This window comes from Chlamydotis macqueenii, chromosome 1, assembly GCF_036417535.1.
Source record: "Chlamydotis macqueenii isolate bChlMac1 chromosome 1, bChlMac1.mat, whole genome shotgun sequence".
Classification (NCBI taxonomy): Eukaryota; Metazoa; Chordata; class Aves; order Otidiformes; family Otididae; genus Chlamydotis; species Chlamydotis macqueenii.
In genome coordinates, this window is record NC_141556.1 from 187,290,843 (window position 1) to 187,312,357 (window position 21,515).

General features: G+C 42.7%; 1 protein-coding gene across 1 annotated transcript; it reads left to right on the plus strand.

The window, feature by feature from the left end:
• Positions 1-1,108: 1,108 nt before the first annotated feature.
• LOC104478215 (phosphatidylinositol 3,4,5-trisphosphate 3-phosphatase TPTE2) lies at positions 1,109-20,883 on the plus strand. Its single transcript, XM_086741994.1, has 19 exons — positions 1,109-1,143; positions 1,674-1,763; positions 3,756-3,833; positions 6,288-6,335; positions 7,049-7,210; positions 7,593-7,712; positions 10,525-10,624; positions 11,188-11,251; positions 11,774-11,838; positions 12,383-12,443; positions 13,753-13,834; positions 13,917-14,005; positions 15,231-15,292; positions 16,230-16,310; positions 17,350-17,455; positions 18,074-18,171; positions 18,550-18,645; positions 19,147-19,217; positions 20,651-20,883. The coding sequence occupies exons 2-19, from the start codon at positions 1,714-1,716 to the stop codon at positions 20,751-20,753; spliced, it is 1,536 nt and encodes a 511-aa protein (XP_086598120.1). The 5' UTR covers positions 1,109-1,143; positions 1,674-1,713; the 3' UTR covers positions 20,754-20,883.
• The last annotated feature ends 632 nt before the right edge of the window (positions 20,884-21,515 follow it).

The following is a 21,515-nucleotide window of genomic DNA, read 5'->3' on the forward strand; positions in this document are numbered from 1 at the left end:
GCTCATTTACTTGCTACTACTGTCTGTACTAGCTCCTTATCCATACATGTGACAGACTTGAAAGGGAAATTTTCGATTTAGGCTGGAAATGCTCCCTATTCTCAGCATTTATCTTAAAGATTTTTGGGCAAGATGCATACGGAAAGGCTGCTGCCGTCGGTTAACCGCATCTACCCCAATAAAGCTCCAGCAGTCCTGGGAGTAGCCCCCAAAAGCTCGCTTTGAGCTCCCTCTGCTGCCGGCCGTGCTGCAGAAAACCTTTCCAGCGCAGCCCCGGCTTCTGCAGCAGCCCTGTTCTACCCTGTGATGCTCAGGGACTGGGCTTTGAGCCTGTCGCTGGACCGTTGGTAAGCGATGAGGTAGGCGTGAAGCCTCTGCAGAGCACAGGGTAACACGTCGTATTCTGCCCGGCAGGCTCCAATTCTGTAAAAACATAAGTGTGCATCTTTATGTGAAAAACATCAGTTACGTGTCTCAGGCCTGGATGGCGGCAGTGGCTGTGGCAGGCCGTGGTGGCCTGACTGGCCCTCAGGCCTACCTGCACCAATCCTGTCCCGACCGCAGCCCCCACTCCCCCGCAAAGCTGCCATCCCACGGGAAACGCATTAAGAGGCGTCAAAGCGCAGCAAAGTCTACAAAACCCGAATGGTCGCGGCTCGACAGAAGGCGGCAGGCCCTGCTGGGGCGGCCTGGCGGGACAGCCTGAGGTCCTGTGCGGGCCCGGGATGGCGTGGCCCCGGGGGGACAGGCAGGCCCTGGCCCAGCTACTGCTCTGGCGGGCCCCGAGAGGCGTCGGGGCCGCCGCAGTCCCGTTGCCCACCCGCTGCTGCCGGCTGCGAGGGTGACGGTCGGTGTCGGGAGCAGCGGCGGCGCCGTCGTCATGGCAGCGGCCGGGCCCGGCCCCTGCCCAGGTGCAGCCGTGCGGCGCCGCCGGACCATTTAGCCGGGGCCAGGCGTGGGGGTTGAAGCGTGTTCCCGCTCCGCGGCTCGGCCTGGCCTTGGCGGGTGAGCGGGGGCTGTAACGGGAGGCGGGAGGGTCGGGAGAACAGCCCTCAGGAAGTTTAACGCAACTTTCCGCTGAGTCTGCGGAGCCGCCGGGGGCGGGTGTCCGGGCTGGGCTCGAAGCCTGGCTGCCGCGCCGAGGTAAGGGCGGTGCGGGGAGAGGGAGCTCCCCGGCGGGGCTGGGGCCACCGCGGGCTGCCCTCGCTGGGGCTGCGGAGCCGCGAGCTCCGTGTGGCGGCCGCAGGGCCGGGGTTTGGCGTGTGGGGCCTCCGCTGGTGCCAGCCCCTCCCCGGGGCCGTGCTCGCCGCTGTGGGAGCCGGTTCCCTCCCCGGGGCTGCGAGGCTGTGCCTTAGGCAGCTTTACGGGGGTAGAGGCGCAGGGGGGACGAAGCTCGGGCCTCCCGTTCGCTGCCGGAGCAGCTCGGGGCTGCGCCCCTCCCAGAGGTACCGGCTGGGGTTCTTGCGTGCTTCAGAGCTGGAAGTAAGGGAGGTCGCTTCGTCGTGCGGTAAAGATGCTGTTTAAAGTTATTGTATTAGGTATAGCGCTTTGTCAACAGTGGTGGGGGAAATACTTGAAAATGAAGCAGAAGCCGGCCTGCTGGCAAGGGGAGTGCGAGGCTGCTGTAGGATGCTGGTGTTCACTGTTTCTCCTGCTCATCCCCCTTTAACTAGGTGTGCTTCCTGTAAGACCAGCAGAGCAACAACAGGCAAAATGACAACTGTGAGGTATGAACAAGGGGCAGAGCTGACAGAAGCATCCAGGTGAGTGAAGTGAACGGCACCAGTGTATGAGTTTGGGATTGACATATGCTGTATGTGGTCCCCTGTCTAGAGTTTCTTAGTGCTTTAAATGTAACAGAATAATGATGGAGCGCTTGAAATTTATATAGCATATAGTCTTTGTAATCTCCCCTTTAAAATGCTGTTGTCTGTGAGGAGTGATATCTTTTGAGAGAAATATGCAGTTGTGATTTGACTTTTGAAAAGTAGTTAAGAATTAAGAAGTACAAAGCACCCAGACCTGGTATAATAAGCTCATGGCAATAAAGCCTTCTCTCTTCTAGCCTCCAGAAGCACTGTCAAGCTGTCTTGTAGAGCTCTTTGCTCTCCTTTAAAGCCTCAAGTCTGAAGTTCAGAGTGTGTCGGGAGGAAATAAGTTCTAGTATATCCTAATTTTTTTTTCTCTTCCACTCCAGTAGTCAAAGACTAAATGTAGTAGCTTGTGGCAGAGAGCTTGTTCCAGCTTGGACAACAAGTATATGTAGAGTGCTCAGCAAAACAAACTCCCTCTGAGGAAAGCATTATCTAGAAATGAATTTTTGTGTGGGAACACAGTGGAAACAGTGTACCCAGACTTGGCTTGTTTTCCTTCTGTGTTAAAGATTGGCTTTTGAACTGAAAACACTACTGTTGTTCATCCTTATTTTGGCTTATTTTAATCATAGTAGAGGATAAGAAGATGGCATTTGGTGCACTTCACATGCTTATACTTGTAGACAAGTGACCTGCAGCAGCAACGTGATTTAATGGGTGAAGAATTTCAGCTGTACATTAAGTGGAAACTCCCAAGTGAATATCCCATAAGAATAGCTGGGAAGCAAAGCTGAATGGCCATACATCACTAAAGCTTTGCTTCAGTTCTAGGAACAAAGTGAGGATACTAGAGTTGGAAAATTAGCTTTAAATAACAAAATTGTTGGAGATGTTGTGGAAATCACTCCTCTCTTCAGCCTGGTACTGAGTGCAGGTGGTGAACCATCAGTACTGGTTGCTGACACAGTAGGAAATGTATCATTAAACTACTTAAAAGGAGTTAGCCCACACTGCAGAAGCAGTGCTGGTGCATGGGTCTGTTGTGGAGGATGAAGAATACTTGGATTCTCTGACTTGTTACACCAATGCTTCAAACATGCTGAATTGCCTCAGAACAGCATGGAAACATCAATATTGAATATGTCCATGTAGCTGCTCCTCCCCAAGAAGCAATGATGCCAGAGGCAAATCCACAGCAAACACTGTGGCTGTGCTGTTATGCTACACAGTATTTCTGTAGAGAATGCTGAATTAGAAACTCCTGGTTTTGGATATTACACTTTACTTTCTTGGAAGTCATCATGTGGCCTTCAAAGCTTCTCAGGTGGCTGAACAAAAATCTGCTGTAAAGAGACCCTTTTAAGGAAGTTGTGGTAAGCAGCCAGTACCCCCAAATAATGCTGTTCTAGCACTTGTTCAGCTGCTGCTGCTCTGGTCTTTCAGTTTCCGGTCTGGTATCCTGCTCTGCACAAAAACATCTCTGTGCTATGGCTTTTCCTGGTGAAAACATTCATTTTCTGAACAAGTAGTTTTACTGTAATAGCATTAATGTATTTTGGACTCTGAAGCAATTTTGCATATGCATGCTTCCAGCACTTTCAGAGTCTGGGCAGGACTGTTAAGTCCTCAGCAGTCTCTTGGATGCCCTGTGTCAAAGACCTTTGTCCTATTGCTGAAAACATCTGTTCCTTTCCTCCCTCAAAAGGGAAACTTTTGAAAGATAGATTGCTAATGGGAACTTGGTCAGTACAAGCCAAGGGGTTGTGCTGTGCCAACATATGGGAAGACTTTCCTCTCCTGGTACTGTGCCTGTGCTCTGGCCCAAGCTGTTGCTCACTGCTTAGCCCACAGTTAGTACTCTTTTCTCTGGAACAGTGAAGGCTAGTGATGTATGAAGCTGACAACTCTATCAGTATGTGACTTGTATTATTCCTTTGCCAGCTCTCCAACAGCAGAAGAGCCCACAGTAAAGATTGATGATGGTCGTGATGAGGATAATGAACCAGACAGCTGTTCCAAGTAAGCTGATGATATACTAAATGCCTTGATTACCCCCAGAAGTGTAAACTGTTGAGCCAAAATAAGAAGGCAGATGGCTTGCTGAAGTAGAGATAAGCACAGTAAATCACTTGATCTTGACATTTGTTCTAGTACATAATAAAGACAAGTAATTTGAGGAAGCTTCTTTATACCTCTAGTGATGCGGTCCAAACTGCATTGATTGTATTTTCCCAAAAGAATAAGTTTGAGAGAGCACATAAGAACAAAAGCTGGTGAGAAAATGAGGTGAATGAATATCTGGGGCAAATTGTAAGCATCATGCCCTCATCAAGACTGAACTATCTGAGCTTGCTAGTGATAAACTCTGTGCTTGAAGTAGTTATTTTCTGACAGTGTTTAGCTCTTGTCACCAGATTACTAACTCTTCTAGCATACTTAGTCAAGTCGGTGGCAAGTAAATGAATTTGTTTCTCTATTCCTCCAGCTCAAGAACAGTAAGATTAAGCCTGTTATCTCAGTTCTTCTATGTGACAACATGTCTTTCTAGAACTCAGAAGTTGGCATTTACAAATGCATTTCACAAAGGCTTTAAGCTAAGTATGTGAGCAAGTATGCTACTTTCTCTTCAACTCATTTAAGATGTTAACAGACCAAATTGGAGTGATGTGTTTGTTTCAGTCTTTAGTGCGCCTAATAAAAGTACTTGTCCTTAGTGTACCTCCTGCATTTACATGGTAGGACTGACTGGGCGAAGACATAGACCAACAAACTGTTAGTGTAATTATTGCAGTGCTTCCTTAGGTATTAGACATCCTAAATGCAAGGATAACCTCCTGTATGCTAGGTTGCCTTCCAGAGAAGACTTGTTATTATATCCTTGACTTCTGTGGGGAAAGTGGATACTACAGCCTAAGTATCCTTTCATGCAAACATCATGCAGATATTTGGCTAGACCTTGTTTCTCAGTTTAAAGTTAGAGCTTACAGAATCATAGAATGGTTAGAGTTGAAAGGGACCTTCAAAGGTCATCTAGTCCAGCCCCTGTGCAAGGAGCAGGGACATCTCCGACCAGATCAGGTTGCCTAGATCCTCATCCAACCTGGCCTTGAACATTTCCAGTGATGGGGCATCCACCACCTCTCTGGGCAACCTGTTCCAGTGTTCTACACCCTCAGTGTAAAAAAACTTTTTCCTGATGTCTAATCTGAATCTACCTCCCTTAATAATGAGAAGTATGAACTAATTCAGTAAGCCCAGCAAGATGCTGCTTCATCACTTCAAAGATACACAGCCTTGTCTTAAACGGAGTTATTGAGGCAGTAAGGATATGCATTAGGTGGAACGTAATGCTCAAGTTACTTTAAAGGAAACAAGTAGCTCAGACAGGATCACTGGGGTGCAATATGCATTATTGAGCTGACAAAGACTTCCTGTAACAGTGGTATCTCTAATGGTGGTGGGGAAGGGGAAGTGTAGGAACTATGAATAACAAAAAAGGAATCTACTGGTACTTTTTGTCAGTATGTCAGAACTTTTGATAGGTCCTACTGTCAGTGATATACTTGAAAAAGGAGTTTTCTTTTAAGAGTCTAAGAAAATGCTTACAGTGGTTAAGTAATCCCAAGATTACTGAACAGACTGGCAAGCTCTTTTTCCAACTGTCAAAACTTGGGGTTTGCAGATAATTGCTTCCACCTTAGTTCTTGATGTAGCCTAAAGAGACTTTCAGCTAGTAAGATAGTTACACAAAGGTCTAGCTTTAAACCACAAGGCTTAAAGCATACCAAAGAGGCAACAAATCTTCCATAACTGGAAACTGGAGCTGTAACCTGCTAGGGCTGGAGATAATACTCACAACTGGAAGAGCCTGGCTTCAGTAAATAATTTTCTTAAGAGGCACTTGAGTCTTCAATCTGAAAGCCAAACCAATATTTCCTTTTAAAGGTAGAAGAGGGAGTTGATTTTCTTTATTCCAAGAGCACAGAAGCAGTAGTGGAGCTATTAACAAGTGCAGCTTTTTCCAGGCCTGAGGTGTGGGGGGGAATCCTCTGATATAATAAGCTAATATCTTGAACAAGATATCTTAAGATATGTTTATCCTTTAATCTTCCTCTTGACCAATAGCTATTCTATAAACTCGCTTCTTAAAGCTTATAACTGGGCATTAAGTCAGACTTCTAGTGTCACTGGAACTGTGACACTGAATAGTGTTATGTGTAAGTACATACTGCTGTACCTCTAGGGTCTGTAACTGATGAATAGTACTTCTAACAAGTGGTTAAGTATTGCTTTCAAGTACTATTTTAACCTGTATAGTTTATGAATGCAACTGAATAATCTCTTCTTAAATAAATCACTGCTATGTGGAATTCTAAAACCAAAAGGATGAACGAAATAATAGAACAGTATTCTTGTGGCTAATATCAGTAGCAAAATGTCACTTGTCTTGATGCAAATTCTCTTCCCTTGCAGTGCAATCAGGAGAAAAATTTCCCCATTTGTGATGTCATTTGGATTCAGGTAAAAGATTTGTGGTTGTAATGATGTGGGAAAGGTAGAAATAGTCCTTATTTCTGGTGTAAAAACTTAGAGTTCCTTGAACCACAGTAACTCTAGCCTGCTTGTCTGGAAAGTGCTGAATCCCTTATGACACCCTGAAAGTGTGACTTGTGGAAACTACTTTGATTGGGAAAGAAGTCCTAAACAGATATGACTTCATTCTCCAAGGAGAGCTGAAAGTCAGAACTGTAAATGCCATTGACTTGGATAAAAACTCTTTAATGGCTTACTCCAGGCTGTGGCAGCCTTTGAACAAGTTGGTCAGTTACATGCAGTCTGGGTGCTGAAACAAGGTAAGACCTTAAAGATAGTTCTTTTTAAGGAACTGAAATAAGTAATGAGTGGGAGGAAAGATGAGCAAGCTGAAAGACAGCACTCACACTTGTGTGCCTTAAAGCATTCAGGTTTGCACCACTTCCAGGTAACTGTGGAATTATGGATTAATAACTACAGCTGGAGTCTGAGGTAAATGTACAGTTCCACATGGATGATGTGCTCTGTGCAGGTCACTTAAAATGCAATTTGAATCCTTCAGTTGCTTGTACAAGCAGGCTTCAATCTGCATATAAGAGAACACACTCACTGAAACAGCTTAAACTCTAGGCTTGTGCTTTTCAGTCAATAAGTGTCAGTAATTAATTCCTACTTCTGAAGCTGTACTTTTCTTTTTGCAGAGTATTTGGAGTTGTACTTATCATTGTGGACATTATAGTCGTGATTGTGGATCTGGCTATCAGTGAGAAGAAGAAAGGTGTTAGAGAGATTCTGGAAGGTGTTTCCCTGGCAATAGCACTCTTCTTCCTCATCGATGTTCTCCTGAGAGTGTTTGTTGAAGGGTAAGACATGGACAAATGTTAAGTCAATGTGGCAAGCCCTCAGGCTAGTAAGGAAGCACTACTTCAAGCTTGGACTATGAACATGGGTGCCCTGTAGGCTAATTTTCTGGTCATAGACAATGGCCACATTGAGTGTGTATGTTGGCTGTTACCTTTCTACGGAACAGTCTGTGAAGTGCTTTTGGTATAAGTGAGCACTTGGAAACTGCATCAGCTTTGCTGTGACTCATGTATGTAGGCCAGGTGTAAGATTATTTTCTTAGTGGGTCTTCAGTGCTTAACATTAAGAACTACTTCAAGAGAGCAGTAGTTCTGTATTAGGTGGTTCCCTTTCTGAAGATGTGTTTCAATATGAGCATCTATGTGAAACTTTTTGTTTCAGCTTCAGGAACTATTTCCGGTCCAAACTGAATATTTTGGATGCATTCATAGTGGTGGGCACTCTGTTAATTAACCTGACATACTCCTTCTCAGACCTTGCTGCAGCAGATCAGATACCAAGGTAAGAATAGTAAGGCAGCTGTTAAATGTGACATCTTTTTTTTTTTTAAGTAGTCTTCTAAGAATTTTCTTGAGCACATCTAAGCTAGATGTGTACATACTAGATTATGAATATGGCTTTGATAGTGTTTCATGGTACAGAGTGATGAAGGATAGAGACACCCAACTTTGGTCCACAATTATACTGTAGACTGTCCCTGTCTCAAAGGCAGAGGGGATCTAAACTTATCAGTTAGGGTAACTAAAAATGAGTAGTGAGGCCATCAAATGCTCTAATTCAGGCATTTTCTTGGGAGAAAGTATACAGCGGCCCTGATAGAGAGGAGAGTCTGAAGAAGGTCAGAAAGAAGAGTTGTATTAGAATAGCAAATGGAACAGACAACTGAGGGAGGATCTCGGTTTAATGCATCTTTAAATAGTTATGAAACTGTCTTGTTTCCTCCATCTTGCTTTCCCAAAAGCCCCATGGTAACATATATTGGATTTCTCAGCCATGCCCTGGAGAGGGCAAACAGGCTGCTTATGTGCGTAAGTAATTTGAAGTAATATTTCCATCTGATTCTTTTAGCTTGATCAGATGATAACCTGTGAGAGGAATCCATTCCTGAGGGAGACAGAACTACAACTTTAAGATTAGTTTATCTGCACTGGGTTTGAATTTGTGAAACTTGCTTGCATCAGTCAGGGAAAGCAGCTGAGCTCTTTTTAAAAAAAAAAACCAACAAAAAAAAAAGACCCCAAAACAACAACAAAAAATTCAACTGGCTAGAGGGCACAAGGGGGGAAACATTCTAGAAGAAACCAACTTGAAGTCTAGTTATTGAAGAATCCAGAGTTGGACAAACATCTAGAAGTACTAGCTGTCCTCTTCAAATGCCAGCTAAACTCACGTTTCAAAAAGTAGAACTGTAAAAGGAATAGCTTTTGCAGCCTCAGGATCATAAAAGGCTGTTTCCTTCTAGTTGTCCTAAACATTAATCTAAGTTTAATGGTTTCCCATCTCTCTGGCAAGACTCTTCTAAAGCAGTTTTCGTCTTATGGCAGCATCCACTTAAAGGTAGGAGAAATAGCACTGTGATGGATAATCTGCGCTGCTATCTTGACTAGGCGATGTTAGTAGTAGGCCTGACCCTGTACTGACCCATCTTCTTGTAGATCAGTGTGTGCAAGTTCCTCATTCTGTCTTGCTGAAGTTGATGAGGATTTAGAATAGGCTTTAGAGTTGCATAAGAAGGAGTTCACACTGATCTCAGAAGATACTCAGCTGGAGCCTACAATCTCACCTGTGTAATTATTGAGGCCCTCTGTAAGGCTTCTCTTGTTAAGGGCTCTCCATTCCTGTTCTGACCAAAGTGTTACGACCTGTCACTAGATGATACCTCAGACTTGGCCAAATCCCATATTTTGAGAGGAGATGGCCTTCCCCCCCCTAACACTCCAGTAGCCTACCTTGGGTTTATCGCTTTTCTTTCCTCATACTCAAGAAGCAAAGAGCAGTTTTAAAGCACCTGATACCTCTCAGAATAATTAGAATCTGAGCAGGTTTTATGTGGATGAGAGCATATGTGACAAGTGAAATCTTGGTGGCAGTCTGTAGAGGTAACATGCCCTGATGGAGGGATATGGTCTCTGTTTTAATCTGGTCTAGCTGGGTGTGTGCTGGGATGAGTTACCTGTTTTTCCTTTTAGTCTGACCTATAAAAGAGCATTGAGGAATGAGAGCTGGGTATCAGTCTGGGAGCTAATGCTTAACTGGCTAACTTCCTAAAGGGCAGAATACAAACTGCTTTTATCTTGAAGAGCTGCTTCTCACAGTTGTGGTTCAGGCTGGGGAGAGGGGCTATGGAGTCTTCACTCCAGTGTTGGTTCATCTTCTTGGCTTCTTGCTTCTTTGGCTGTTATCTCCAAGGGAACTATTTTGAAAACAGCAGGATAGGAAGGAGCTGGGGGAAAAACCGAAGTTTTCCTCCAAGTGTCCAGGACAACCTTGCCTTACTAACTTTAAGCTCCACATCAGTAGAGAGCAGACTGTTCAATTAGAGGTGATGGGATAATGTTTCCATGGTATTTGTCCCTCTTACTATGGATATTCACTGGGATTTTTACTGAAGTGTATCAGGACTGGAAATACTTGCAAGTGCTCCTTAAAATTATATGCTCATATACCTCCTTAAGAAATGAATCTTAGTTTGCCCTAGTCCCTAAGGGTATGAGAAAGCAGCTGCCCCTGTTTAGTTTTTTTCTGTATAACCATTCGCATAAGCATCTTGCCTGCTTCAAAGTTCAACAGCAGTTCAAAGTTCCTCAAACCAAATCACCTGCTCAGGTTGCTGAATGATTAAACACAGGGTTTGTACTGATCTCTTCTCGAGTTTCTTAATCAAGGCATGATATAGCTTCTCTAGCTTCTCTTTTCAGCTATTTTTTTCAGGAGGCTACTTACACTTAAATGTGTACTTGAAAACAAACTTCAAGGAACAAAAACTTGGGGATAATATAGGTAGTGTTAAGGGAATCTGTTTGCTGGGCAGAGGTGCTAGTGAGAGTATGTTCAAGCAAGTAAGGAGTTTCCTAGTTCTTTTAGCTGTTGAGAATGTGTACTCCACAAAAAAAAATTTCAGTAAAAACATTACATTCTTCAAGCATAGTATTCTTTCTCCAAAATCAGCCTGAGAAGTCCTAGTTCAGTATATGAAGCAAAGCTTGAAACAAAGCTTTAAACTGTCTCAGATGTAAAGCTTAAAGCTATAAAACCTGTTTCAAAGTTTAATTGTGTTCACTTTTCTTTCATGGTGAATCTGATTCTCATCCAGAATGGTTACTCTTCTTCGAGTTCTGAGAATTGTCATCTTAATAAGAATATTTCGCCTGGCTTCACAGAAGAAGCAACTTGAAGTAGTGACTAGGAGAATGGTAAGTTGGCCTCTTACCAATAGTAGCCTATATATATATTATTTCTATCTTTTTTTTTTTCCCCTCAAGGCAGCCAACACTGAGTAGCAAGACTGCCCACAGCCTATTGGTCTGGAACTGGTAATATTGCCTAAGCAGCCTGTCTGGTCAGTGCCCCTGATAGGGTACTGGAGCTTTGCCTCCAACTTCAGTGTAGCTAATAATTCCTAACTTTACTCAAGTAAGCAGCAACTTGACCTGGAAAGGCCAGCACGTCAAAGTGATTGCACCACTACTATGTGTCTCAATTGATAATTTCTAGTTTGTGTGGTAGATAGACTTTCCACTAGAATAAACATTGATACTTCAGGGTAAAAATTCTGTATGGAGCTTCTACCTAAAAGCTAACACGGTAAACATTTTTGGCTAATGCTGTGAACTTTACTATAGCAAAATGAGGCTCTGCTACTCATGGCTTAACTTCAGAGTGTAGATGGTTAGTTTTTCCTAGTAACAGGCAACACTTGTTCATCTCTGGCAATCCTTTGGAAAACAAACTCTACTTTTTTTTTTTTTTTTGGCAGGTCTCTGAAAACAAAAGGCGTTATATGAAAGATGGCTTTGATCTGGATCTCACTTATGTTACTGGTTTGTAGAAGCAAATGACACTTTGCAGCATGTTGCATCCTGTTAACACTATTATTCAGTTAACAAGTGCTTGACACAAAATACGGGCAATGTTTTAGATTAATGAAACTTAAGTATGAAGTCAAACCAGGCCTACTCCTTTTCTGTGGTATTTTGAAATATGGATTCCTGACTCTGACACTGTTCTCAAGTATTAGCCTTCCGGGAGAGAGGTTGTACATGCTGTAAGTTATACTAGAAATTTTTCTGAGGCCTAGGGAACCACAGCTGAGAAACTATTGTCTCCCTCATAGTATTTTTGCCTGTGGTTCTGTGGAGACTGACACTTAATGGTAGCTGATGCTTCAGGAAGCATTGTTCTACTGCTCTAGTTATACTAAATGCAGAAGAAAACCTCTCAGAAATGGGTAAGGGGTTCTTATGATTAGGGTAGAAATAAGCTGGTTTATAATTATGTTGTTCTTGGTCCCTACATGTGGGGAGGGTTCCCCCTGTTACTTCTGTTTGCTGTCTCTTCTGCAGATCGCATTATTGCAATGTCGTTTCCATCTTCTGGGAAGCAGTCATTCTATAGGAACCCTATAGAGGTAAAAATCTCTCATCTACGAAGTATTTCTGAATGTTGTCTCACTTCTGTGTTCCCACTAATTTGCATGTGGACTAAGTTGTCAAGTCAATCCTAGTCCTGCTGGCTTGGCTGGTTGGAATGACCAAATGGTGGTCACCACTGTGCTGCTGGGATGTATCTCAAGTGTGGACACAGTGGTGCTCTGTTTCTGTTCCTTGGGAATGCCTCAGAGAACCAAGTTGATTCTGTCCCAGGCTAGTAATAGTGTAAGTCATGAGAACTGCATACTCACCTAAAAGATGTTTAAAAGGTCTGTTTTAATGTCCTTTAGAGCTATGCTGCCTGATGTTGTGGAAACATAAATATGTAGGGCAGGTAAGATAGTTGCAGTAATACTTTTATTCCAGACAAGAACCTGAGCTATTGAGCTGGAGAAGCCTGCTGTCCAAGAGCTGTTTGTGAATGCAGCTGCTGACTCCACCTGGGGAGTGGGGAAGAAGTGGCAGTGGAAATAAGGAGTAAGACCCTAACTACTCTGAACTTGTATCTTGTTATTGCTTTAGGAAGTTGCAAGATTTTTGGACACCAAACATGCAGACCACTATAAAGTCTACAATCTCTGCAGTAAGTATGTTTAGCTGCTGACTGTCTTGAAATACTGCTAAGCAGCAAAATATCTCTTCAGAGTATGATGCTGGCAATACTAGATCTCAAAGTGTTTAAAGTATGTCAAAAGTACACAGCACAGCTGTGTCTGATAACAGCCACATTCAGGACAGGAAGTAGACTTTGAGCATCTAATATATTACACTGAAGCTTGCAAAGAAGACACTGGATGCCTTGCAGTATAGACTTCCTTCTTCATGCTGAACAACTGCTTTGATGTTTGAAAACTCATAGTAAAGAAATAAAAAAACTAAACCTGGGCTAAAACTTCAGATGATATTGGAGGATTTTTCTAATGAAGGCTTAGAAGGATGGAGTGAATGAATAGGTAGAAGCTATTCTGTTTAGAGGTAGCTAAAACCAATGACGAGAGAGAGAGTTGGGGTTGTTCGGTCTGGTGAAGACCAGGCTCTGGGGAGACCTTATAGTAGTCTTTCAGTACCTAAAGGGGGCCTACAGGAAAGACAGGGAGAAACTCTTTAGCAGGGTCTGTTGTGATAGGATGAGGGGTAATGGTTTTAAAATAGAGGGAGGGAGATTCAGATTAGATATTAGGAATTTTTTTCTTCAAAGAGGGTGGCAAACACTGGAACAGGTTGCCCAGAGAGGTGGTAGATGCCCCATCCCTGGAAGCATTCAAGGCCAGGCTGGATGGGGCTCTGAGCAACCTGATCTAGTCAGGGATGTCCCTGCTTCTGGCAAGGGGGGTTAGACTAGATGACCTTTGAAGGTCCCTTCCAACACTAATCATTCTATGATTCTGAAATACTTCAGGAACAACTATTCTGTGATTTCTGCTTTCATAATAGAGCGTCGGAGCTGGAAGCAGTCAAGGTATAATATAGAAGCATTGATATTGAAGTCCTGAAAAAGTAAAACTGTTTGCTAGCCAGCAGAGGGATAGATGAGGGGTCACAGATGTGTGGTGTTAACTCCTTACGACTTTGTAGGTGGTTGTTGCTGTGGTTGACCCTGACAGTACATCAGAACATTAACTTTCAGATTCCTAAATAACTACTATGTAAAGGAATGGCCATCTGGACCTGGAGGTGAATTTTCACTTATAAGTCAGAGGTGTGAAACTAGAAGCTAAACAAGCATGGGTTTAGCCAAATTACCTCACAGTAGTAAAAATGAACAGATCAAAGTGGGAAAAACTATATTTCAAACACTAGTATATGCTCAGACCAGCAGCTGTGTCACAAGCCACTTTCTTTGTTGCAAGTCTATTCCCTTTCCTGGCATAACTCCAGATCTTTCCTTGTAGGTGAAAAAGGCTATGACCCCAAGTACTTCCATTACAGGGTGGAAAGGATCTTTATTGATGACCACAACGTCCCAGCGCTACAGTGAGTCTTGTCAAGAGATACATACATCATGATAGTTCTATGCAGATGTTTGCTTTGATCCACTAATTTTGCTCTTATCTAGGGACATGCTGAAATTCACTGCCAGTGTCCGTGAATGGATGAGTCAAGATGAAAAGAACATCATAGCAATTCACTGTAAAGGGGGGAAAGGTAGGACTTCTCATGTGTAATCTGTGTATGCTACAAATTACATATTATTCTTATCATGGCTTCTTTGGTGTTAGTATGGCCTTAAGCCACAACTTGAGATGGTTTTAGAGTGTAACTTAAATTCTGCAGACACCATGATGACTAGCAACAGTGTTTAGTATTACACGACCCCCTTTTAATCTATCTCAAATTGGTTCTTAATCTAAGCTGGCATTTGATCTCTTAAAATAGTCTTCAATAACTTCCTGCTGTCCTGACTGCTGGGACTGCAGTCTCCCAGGAGAAGCTGGGGGCTGGGAGCTATTAAAACTGCTACTATCAAAAGTTAGGCTGCTGCTTTGGCTCCCTAGCAGCCAGTCACCCACACTGAATATCCTGCACTGTAATATCCCTCAAGTTTTAAATTTCTTGTGGTGGAGGGGTAGAATGTTATAGGTACTGCTGGATCTTAAATCAAGATACAAGGTATTATGTGCTTGAGTGCAATGTAGTCTTATGGGGACAGGCTAGTCAAAGCTGCTGCACGTGAGCTGACACGTGGGTGCTGTCCACAACCTGTAGAGGTGTGGGAGCTGGTGAAATGCATAGATAGCTGTGCAAAGAAGCAGAATTTCTCTGCGAACATCTGCCACATATATAGCTGCCTGCTGTTACTACTGGAAATACTTGGCTTAAGCTAGGTGGTTACTTAAGAACCTTAAAGAAGGTTCTTTCCCCACTTGGAACCATAGTTTAAAAGGTCTTGTAAAACTGATCATTGAAACTACATGCAGGCCAAAACCAGCTTGAACAAATATAGGGGAGGGCATGACTTGACCTCTGAGACTTTAAATAAAAACTGAGACTATAGTGGAGTCTTTGTCCTAGCAATCTGATGATGCCTTCTTAGTAGGTTAGGGGAGAAAAGTTGGAGCAGAGAAGCGACTTTTGAGGCTCAGAGCATTGGCAAGTGCCAGTCTATAACCTAACTAGTAGTGTCTACTTGACTTTATCCCCTGCTGAATGGAGTATGCAGATACTGGCAGCTTCCTAAGTAACTCTAGGAATAGTACAAAGAAACATGGGGACTGCTTTCTAGGAACAAGTTAAACTGCAGTATTTTCTCTTTGACTACTCTAGTGTCACTTATCTCCTGTTATCTCTTCTATTTAAAAAGTTCATCTTCACAAAAATAATCCCAAATACCTTAGAACCCCTGTAGTTCAACCTGTCTCTTCTAATGCAGGCAGGACTGGAACAATGGTCTGTACCTGGCTCATAGACAGTGACCAGTTTGAGAGTGCAAAGGTAAGAACTGGTATCTATTTTGTTGATTCTTCTAGTATTCAAAACACCCCTTTAGAACCTACTTAGCTAGTGAAATGCTCTAATACTCTGCAATAAGTCTGTACTGGAAAAAAGGCTACTGTAAACAATCTGTTTTACACAGTAGCAAGACTTGCAAGAGCTCCTTTGTAAATGCCTTTCTTGATCGGGAAGAACTGTGAAAGTAGAATTTAACAGGATACCAACTTTGAAGCTCTTTTTTTGGTTTAGACGCATCATAGACCCACGATCTTGAGTTTTCTTAAACTGTAGATAGTTTCTGAGCCTGCTGTACTAAAGATAGTGTCACTATATAAATGCAACTCTTTCCCCAACCTCCCTCCAAGTAGTGTGAAGCATCAAGAATTGTCTTGACTGCCAGCATTAGAGCAAGAAGCCCTTCTAGCAAAAGTGAGAAAGATCAGCAAGTCCCAGCCAGGACAGACGCATATGCTGCTTTAGTATCCAAGGTCTGGTATATCCATCTGGAGACCTGGGTGGCAGGAGGCCCACATCCCTCAAGGTAGTCTGGCCAGAGTGTGTATCCATTTAATCACTTGTTTTTCTCAGAGTTTGGTTTGTGAAGATCCAAACTAATCTTCAGCTTGGTCTGCCACAGACCACTTGAGAAATACAGATGGTTCTAAAGAATTGCATAAAAGGATATTGCCCTCCTCATTCAGTGACCTTTATTGGCATTCTTTTGCGGATGACAGACCTAAGGTATCGGATTTCCTAATTGTACTTTGTTATTTTAGTTAAAAGCCTCCTTTAGAAGGTACCAAACCAACTACAGCATATTTTCACTTGCATTCCTTTACTGGAGTTGACTAGTGTAATTCTAGCTTACTATCCACTTCTTAGGAAGGAATGGTGATAGGATGAATATCTTAATCCTTGAAATTATCTTTCAACATAGGAAAGTTTGGACTACTTTGGGGAGAGAAGAACTGATAGAAGCACAAGTACCAAATTTCAAGGAGTTGAAACTCCATCCCAGGTAAGCTTGAGCATATCTAGTAACAGTAGCCAAACCAACACTAACGTTGTGAGCACTTATGCCCCCCCACCTCCTCTTCTTTGTTTCAGAGATGTAGGTTTCTACTAATGCTCAACTGCTGGACTTTCTGTACTTTTTCTTTAAGGGTTGGAAGACTGGTAGGGTTGCACTGCATCTTCCCCCCCCCTCCCTTCATCCAAGCACATTCGTCATGCCTTTCTCTGTGTAATATCTTAGATACCATAATTCGGATTTTATTATAACAGAATTGTTGAAACTAGGAAAGCTTTCAGTCCAGCCCCACTGTTCAAGCAGTGTTAGCTAGGGCCATGTCCAGCCGGGTCTAGAATATCTCCACAGATGAGGATTCCACAACATCTTGGGACAGCCTGTTGCAGTGTTTGCCCACAGTCACAGGAACATGACCCTGTAGGACAACTGCACTGTTTATCAAGGATGCACTGAAGCCTGCAGCCTGGCCTGGGAAGGGCCATGGCACTGCTATGGCTGAGTGGAGGAATGTATCCTCTAGAGACTGTGTTCAGGAAGAAATGTTAAACAAGTTATTGCCCCCACTGTCTGGGGCTTTGCTCATTCTGATTCACTGTGTACTGTGAGATTCAGAGGTGTGAGATGAAGCTGGTGACAGAGGTACTCTAGTTTAGATAAAATCAAATGGAAGTAGAGCTGTCCTTTGGAATATGCTTCTGTGAAATGAAAGTATTTTCTACATTTAAACATTCTGCCCCATTAAAAGCTAAAATGTAAAAGCTCCTCACTTCTTGCTGAACTGAAAAGTACAGAATTCCTTTTAGAACGTGAAGTTTAAATACTGCTTTAAAATGTAGATGTTGAATTTGTTTAGAGGATTTTTTTTGAACTGAGGAGAGGAAGGAGAACAAATGGCTTTCTCCTTAGCTTTGGACCTACAAAAGCTAAGAACTTGGAGTAGGAGATCTATTTAATCATACTTCTGCCTATAATTAGTCTGTGTGGGGTACAGAAACTGCATAATGTATCTGGGTTTTTTGCATTACAGAGTAGGTATGTTGGGTATTATGAGATCCTGAAAAACAAGTATAACTTGAAACTCCCACCAGAGAGACAACTCAAAATAAAAAACCTCAAAATCCACTCTATACATGGTAAGAACTCTTGAATTTGGGCATTCCTCTATCTGATAATGGCTTCCTAGTACAGGCAGCTGATCTCTACTGTCTCTCTCTCTAAGCCCATGACAGGAATGTAGACTTACTGGGATGTGAGAATTCAAATGGTGCAGTTAAAATACAATGAAGAGCATTTTTTAGTGCAGTTGCCCTGTGTGTTCTGTCACTTTCTGAGTGTCTGGCCAAATGGTGCACACATACAACCTGCTCTGTTTTGGGAGGGGAATCACTTTTCACACAAGATTAGTGGATCCAGTTTGATGGTAGAGTTAATGTTTCTCATCCTGTTTCTGTACAAATGTACTGGTAACCTTGATAAATGTCTGGAAGTTCAGAACTAGTTGTTCAAGAGGACTTCAAACTGCTGTTCTTGTTCAGTCAGTGGAACTATACATTAGCCTCTTCCTGCTCCACTGTAGGATTAACTGCTACTTCAAAATACAGTTACCTTTTAGGTTTTGAGTTCTCTAAAGTCTCTAGCAAGGCATTGTGGAGAGAAGGCAATTTTTAATAAGATTGCATCTGGTTTTCACGACCACTTGTATTTCCAGCTAATGTATGTACTATGGTATAATTGTAACTCTTTCTTCCTAGGAGTTGGTAAAGGCAATGGAACTGATATGAAGGTGCAGATAATAGTGAAGAAGCAAGTTGTACTAGAATGTGTGTGTGCCAGTCAAGGAAACTGCAAGGTGAGAGTACTATGAAATCATGTCAGTTGAGCCACAGAAGCTGAAAGCTGACTTATAGGTCAAAAATGTGTTCCTGTAAAAGTTGAATACTATATTTACAACTATCTAAATAAATAGATACTGTAAATTCAGAGAGAATTAAAAAGCTAGCTTTGATAAATCACAGGAAAAATACTGGTAAGATAGTGAAAGACTTCCCTAGAAGTCAATTAAATGCAATAGCTCACTCTGACCAGAGTAGCTAAAGTGGCTGACGGTTCTTGTAGCACTGCTATTGTATTTGTATCCCATGAATGAGCAGCTAGGTATTGTCATGAATTGGTCCTCTGTCTCTTTGCAGTAACTTTCATCAAAGTAATACTTTATTCTGTTATCCAGCTGTTCTTTGATTTGGAAAGTGACTCTGTAGTCATTGGCTTGGAAGACAGCCCTGTTATAAGTGGTGATGTGAAAGTCAGATTTGAATCGCATTCTGTAAGTATAACAGCATGAAGCCCCTCACTTGAGTATGATGAGAGGCTGTAGTGTAAACTGCAGCTGAGTGCTGGCTGTGCTGTGTGGGGCAGAATCTGTGTTCCTTCTCTGTGATTCTTGATGTTTGGGGTGGCCCCTCTGTAGCAGCTGTTATTCCACCCCTGTGGGGTGAGTGATGTAGCAAATGTTGCTGCATCAGCCTGTATGGTTATGGGAGGCATCTGGCTGTTCATACAGTAAAGCCAAGACATCTTAGTTGAGTACCTGCTGCTTTTAACATGGGTCTTTTTCTTACTTCATTGTATTAAGCTTGAGTGACCTAGTTCTGAAATAGCTTCAGTGAGAATAGTGATCTGGGTGCGACATTGGGCTGTGCAAGTGTACTGACTCTAGCACTGTAGCTTTGTAAACAAAACTACTGAGGACAGGTGGGTACTCTTGCTCTGCAAAAATTGAGTCATATTGTCAAATGGAGTCCTTAAACAAGGTCTTTGTGTTTAGGATCTCCCAAAAGGCTATGATGACTGCCCATTCTTTTTCTGGTTCAACACTTCCTTTATTGAAAATAACAGGTAAGTGACCACAGTGATTGCCTTCAGATCCTAACTTCTGGTGTCTGAACAGAGCTGAAAGTTCATAAACACAGTACTGAAAGCTGAGATAGCTGGCTGATCAAGCCTGTCTTGGCTTCTGTGTGGGTACTGGTCTCTGACTCTCAATGGTAATTTGTAAGCAGGGAGTTGGCACACTTGCTTGCACTGTACCAAGTGTTTTTAAGCATCTGTGAGCTCTTTATCTTAATCTACTTAGTCCACTGGACTCTTTCCTCAGCATTCTAAGTATTGTTAATGAACTTGAATTCAAAAAGTTCAAACCTAAAGCAACTCTACCATCTTCTATAGCATGGCTGACTGAGAGGCTGGAACTCATTCAGCAGCTTTGCAGGCAAACATTAATACTAGAGTAGTACAAGTACAGATGCTTGGGATCTCAAAGAAAAGCTCTTTAACTTACTGTGTCTCATGTTTGTTTTAAAGTTGGAAATTACTGTGGCTTGTTCTTGGTGAGACTAGAACTCCTACTGGAGCTCCTGCCAACAAAAGTTGAGCTTGTCTGCCTCACTAGGGGAGTGATGTAGAAATGTAGAGACATGACACCCTCTGTTCTGTCTACCAAACTTGACAGCTTTAGACAGAGGAACAGTGAACTTGATGTGTGAGATATAATTACTCTCCTGTCCATGACTGGAATAGGAAGGAAACAATTTTTATTTAATTGATCTCATCAAAGCATATGGAGAGGTAGCCATGAGTCTCTGTTCCTAACTCAATATGCTGAGCCAGCAATGCACCTTGCGTTCTAGGTGCAGACACTTAGTTACACCAAACTAGTGGCAGGCTAAATGTATGCCTGCTGTCTGACAGCCCTGCGACAGTACTATCCCAAAAATTTCACCCAAGTGCTTTCATTCCTCTGGTGGGGCATCTTCCGTAGCCCTAGACCTTGTCTTAAACCCAATTTAGTAATATTATCTCTCTTTCTGCCCAGAGAATTCTGGTAGATATCAGATGGACTAGGTCTGATCAGAAGTGAAACAGCTACTAAGGCAGTGTTCCTATCTCTATCCCTAATTCAGACACAGCTGACGTGCAAATGCTGTTAAGTGCTAACTAGATATTAATTTGGTGAGCATTAAAAGTGGAGAACATGTCTGAGCTTGACTGAGTACTCAATCAAGTTGCCATTAGGAAAGTCAGTTATTAAATTCCTGTCACTTGCATCCCATCAGGAGGCCTTGAGCTGAAGGTAACACTAACTTTACTCTAACAGTCTTGCATTGTGGGGCTCTGGGAAACCAATCCAAAACCACCCACAGTTTCTCAGCTGTCTGAATTTAAGATGTGGAGCTATATTTAATATCCCAGGGCTGAGCTTGAAGTTCTCTTGACTGGCTGAAAGGAAAAGCATGTGGCTGTAAGATATGCTACTGAATTTTGTCTTTCAGACTCTACCTACCCAGGAATGAGCTGGATAACCCTCACAAGTCAAAAACATGGAAAGTCTATAGTGAGACATTTGCTGTGGAGGTGAACTTTATTGAACCATAAGGGAAAGCTGAAAGAAGGGAAATACGTGAAATTCATCTCTCTTTCTGGAGAATGTCTTGCTGCTTCAGTAAAGTGAAGCAGTTTCATTTTGATGTACTTAATGTATTTCTGTGTAGATACAACTCCTCAAATAAACCTACATGAAGTTCTGTTGTGCAGAGCAATAATACTCTCAAGAGTTACTTGGTGTCAGCTAACTGTCATGTTGTGTTAATAAGCTGTTGGATCCTTTGAAGCTTAGATAGTCTCTACATACAGGTAAGCCCTTCTTTATTAATTTAAGACAATTGTATGTCTGTAAGCAAGAGCATTAACCTAATGGTGGGTGGAGGCCAGCAGTCTGCAGGAGACTGCTGGGAGAATCTGAAATGCTTTCCATTAGCTTCAGGGTGTTCCACAGATCAGTAGAATACAGGAATTTGGAGTGAGGACTAGTAATCTAGGGCAGACTAATACTACTTAAGTAGAAGTCTTTGTATCAAGCTACTGATCATCATAAATCCATAATGTAGGGTTTTGATCAACACCTGGCCTGGGAGCTGACTGTGAAGGCTGGAGACTGCACAGGTGCTTCTCTGCTACTGTACCTCCCCACAAAGGGCTGAGGTGGCGCATCAGCTCCTGAGCATGTGCAATGGCCTGTGGTCAGTTAGCCAGGCTTGCCTTAATACCTGCATGCTGTGGGTTTGATCTGTGCACCTGCTCCTCTGAGCTAATACTGCAAATGCTCGCTGATGCCTCTTGAGCTAGACTAAGGCCTGT

Bases quoted from the DNA above. Each gene is read 5' to 3' on its own strand.
- LOC104478215 (XM_086741994.1), top strand. From the start codon at position 1,714: ATGACAACTGTGAGGTATGAACAAGGGGCAGAGCTGACAGAAGCATCC. The intron at 10,625-11,187 runs GTAAGTTGGCCT...TTTTTTTGGCAG, and splicing joins AAGTAGTGACTAGGAGAATG to GTCTCTGAAAACAAAAGGCG. The intron at 17,456-18,073 runs GTAAGAACTCTT...CTTTCTTCCTAG, and splicing joins CAAAATCCACTCTATACATG to GAGTTGGTAAAGGCAATGGA.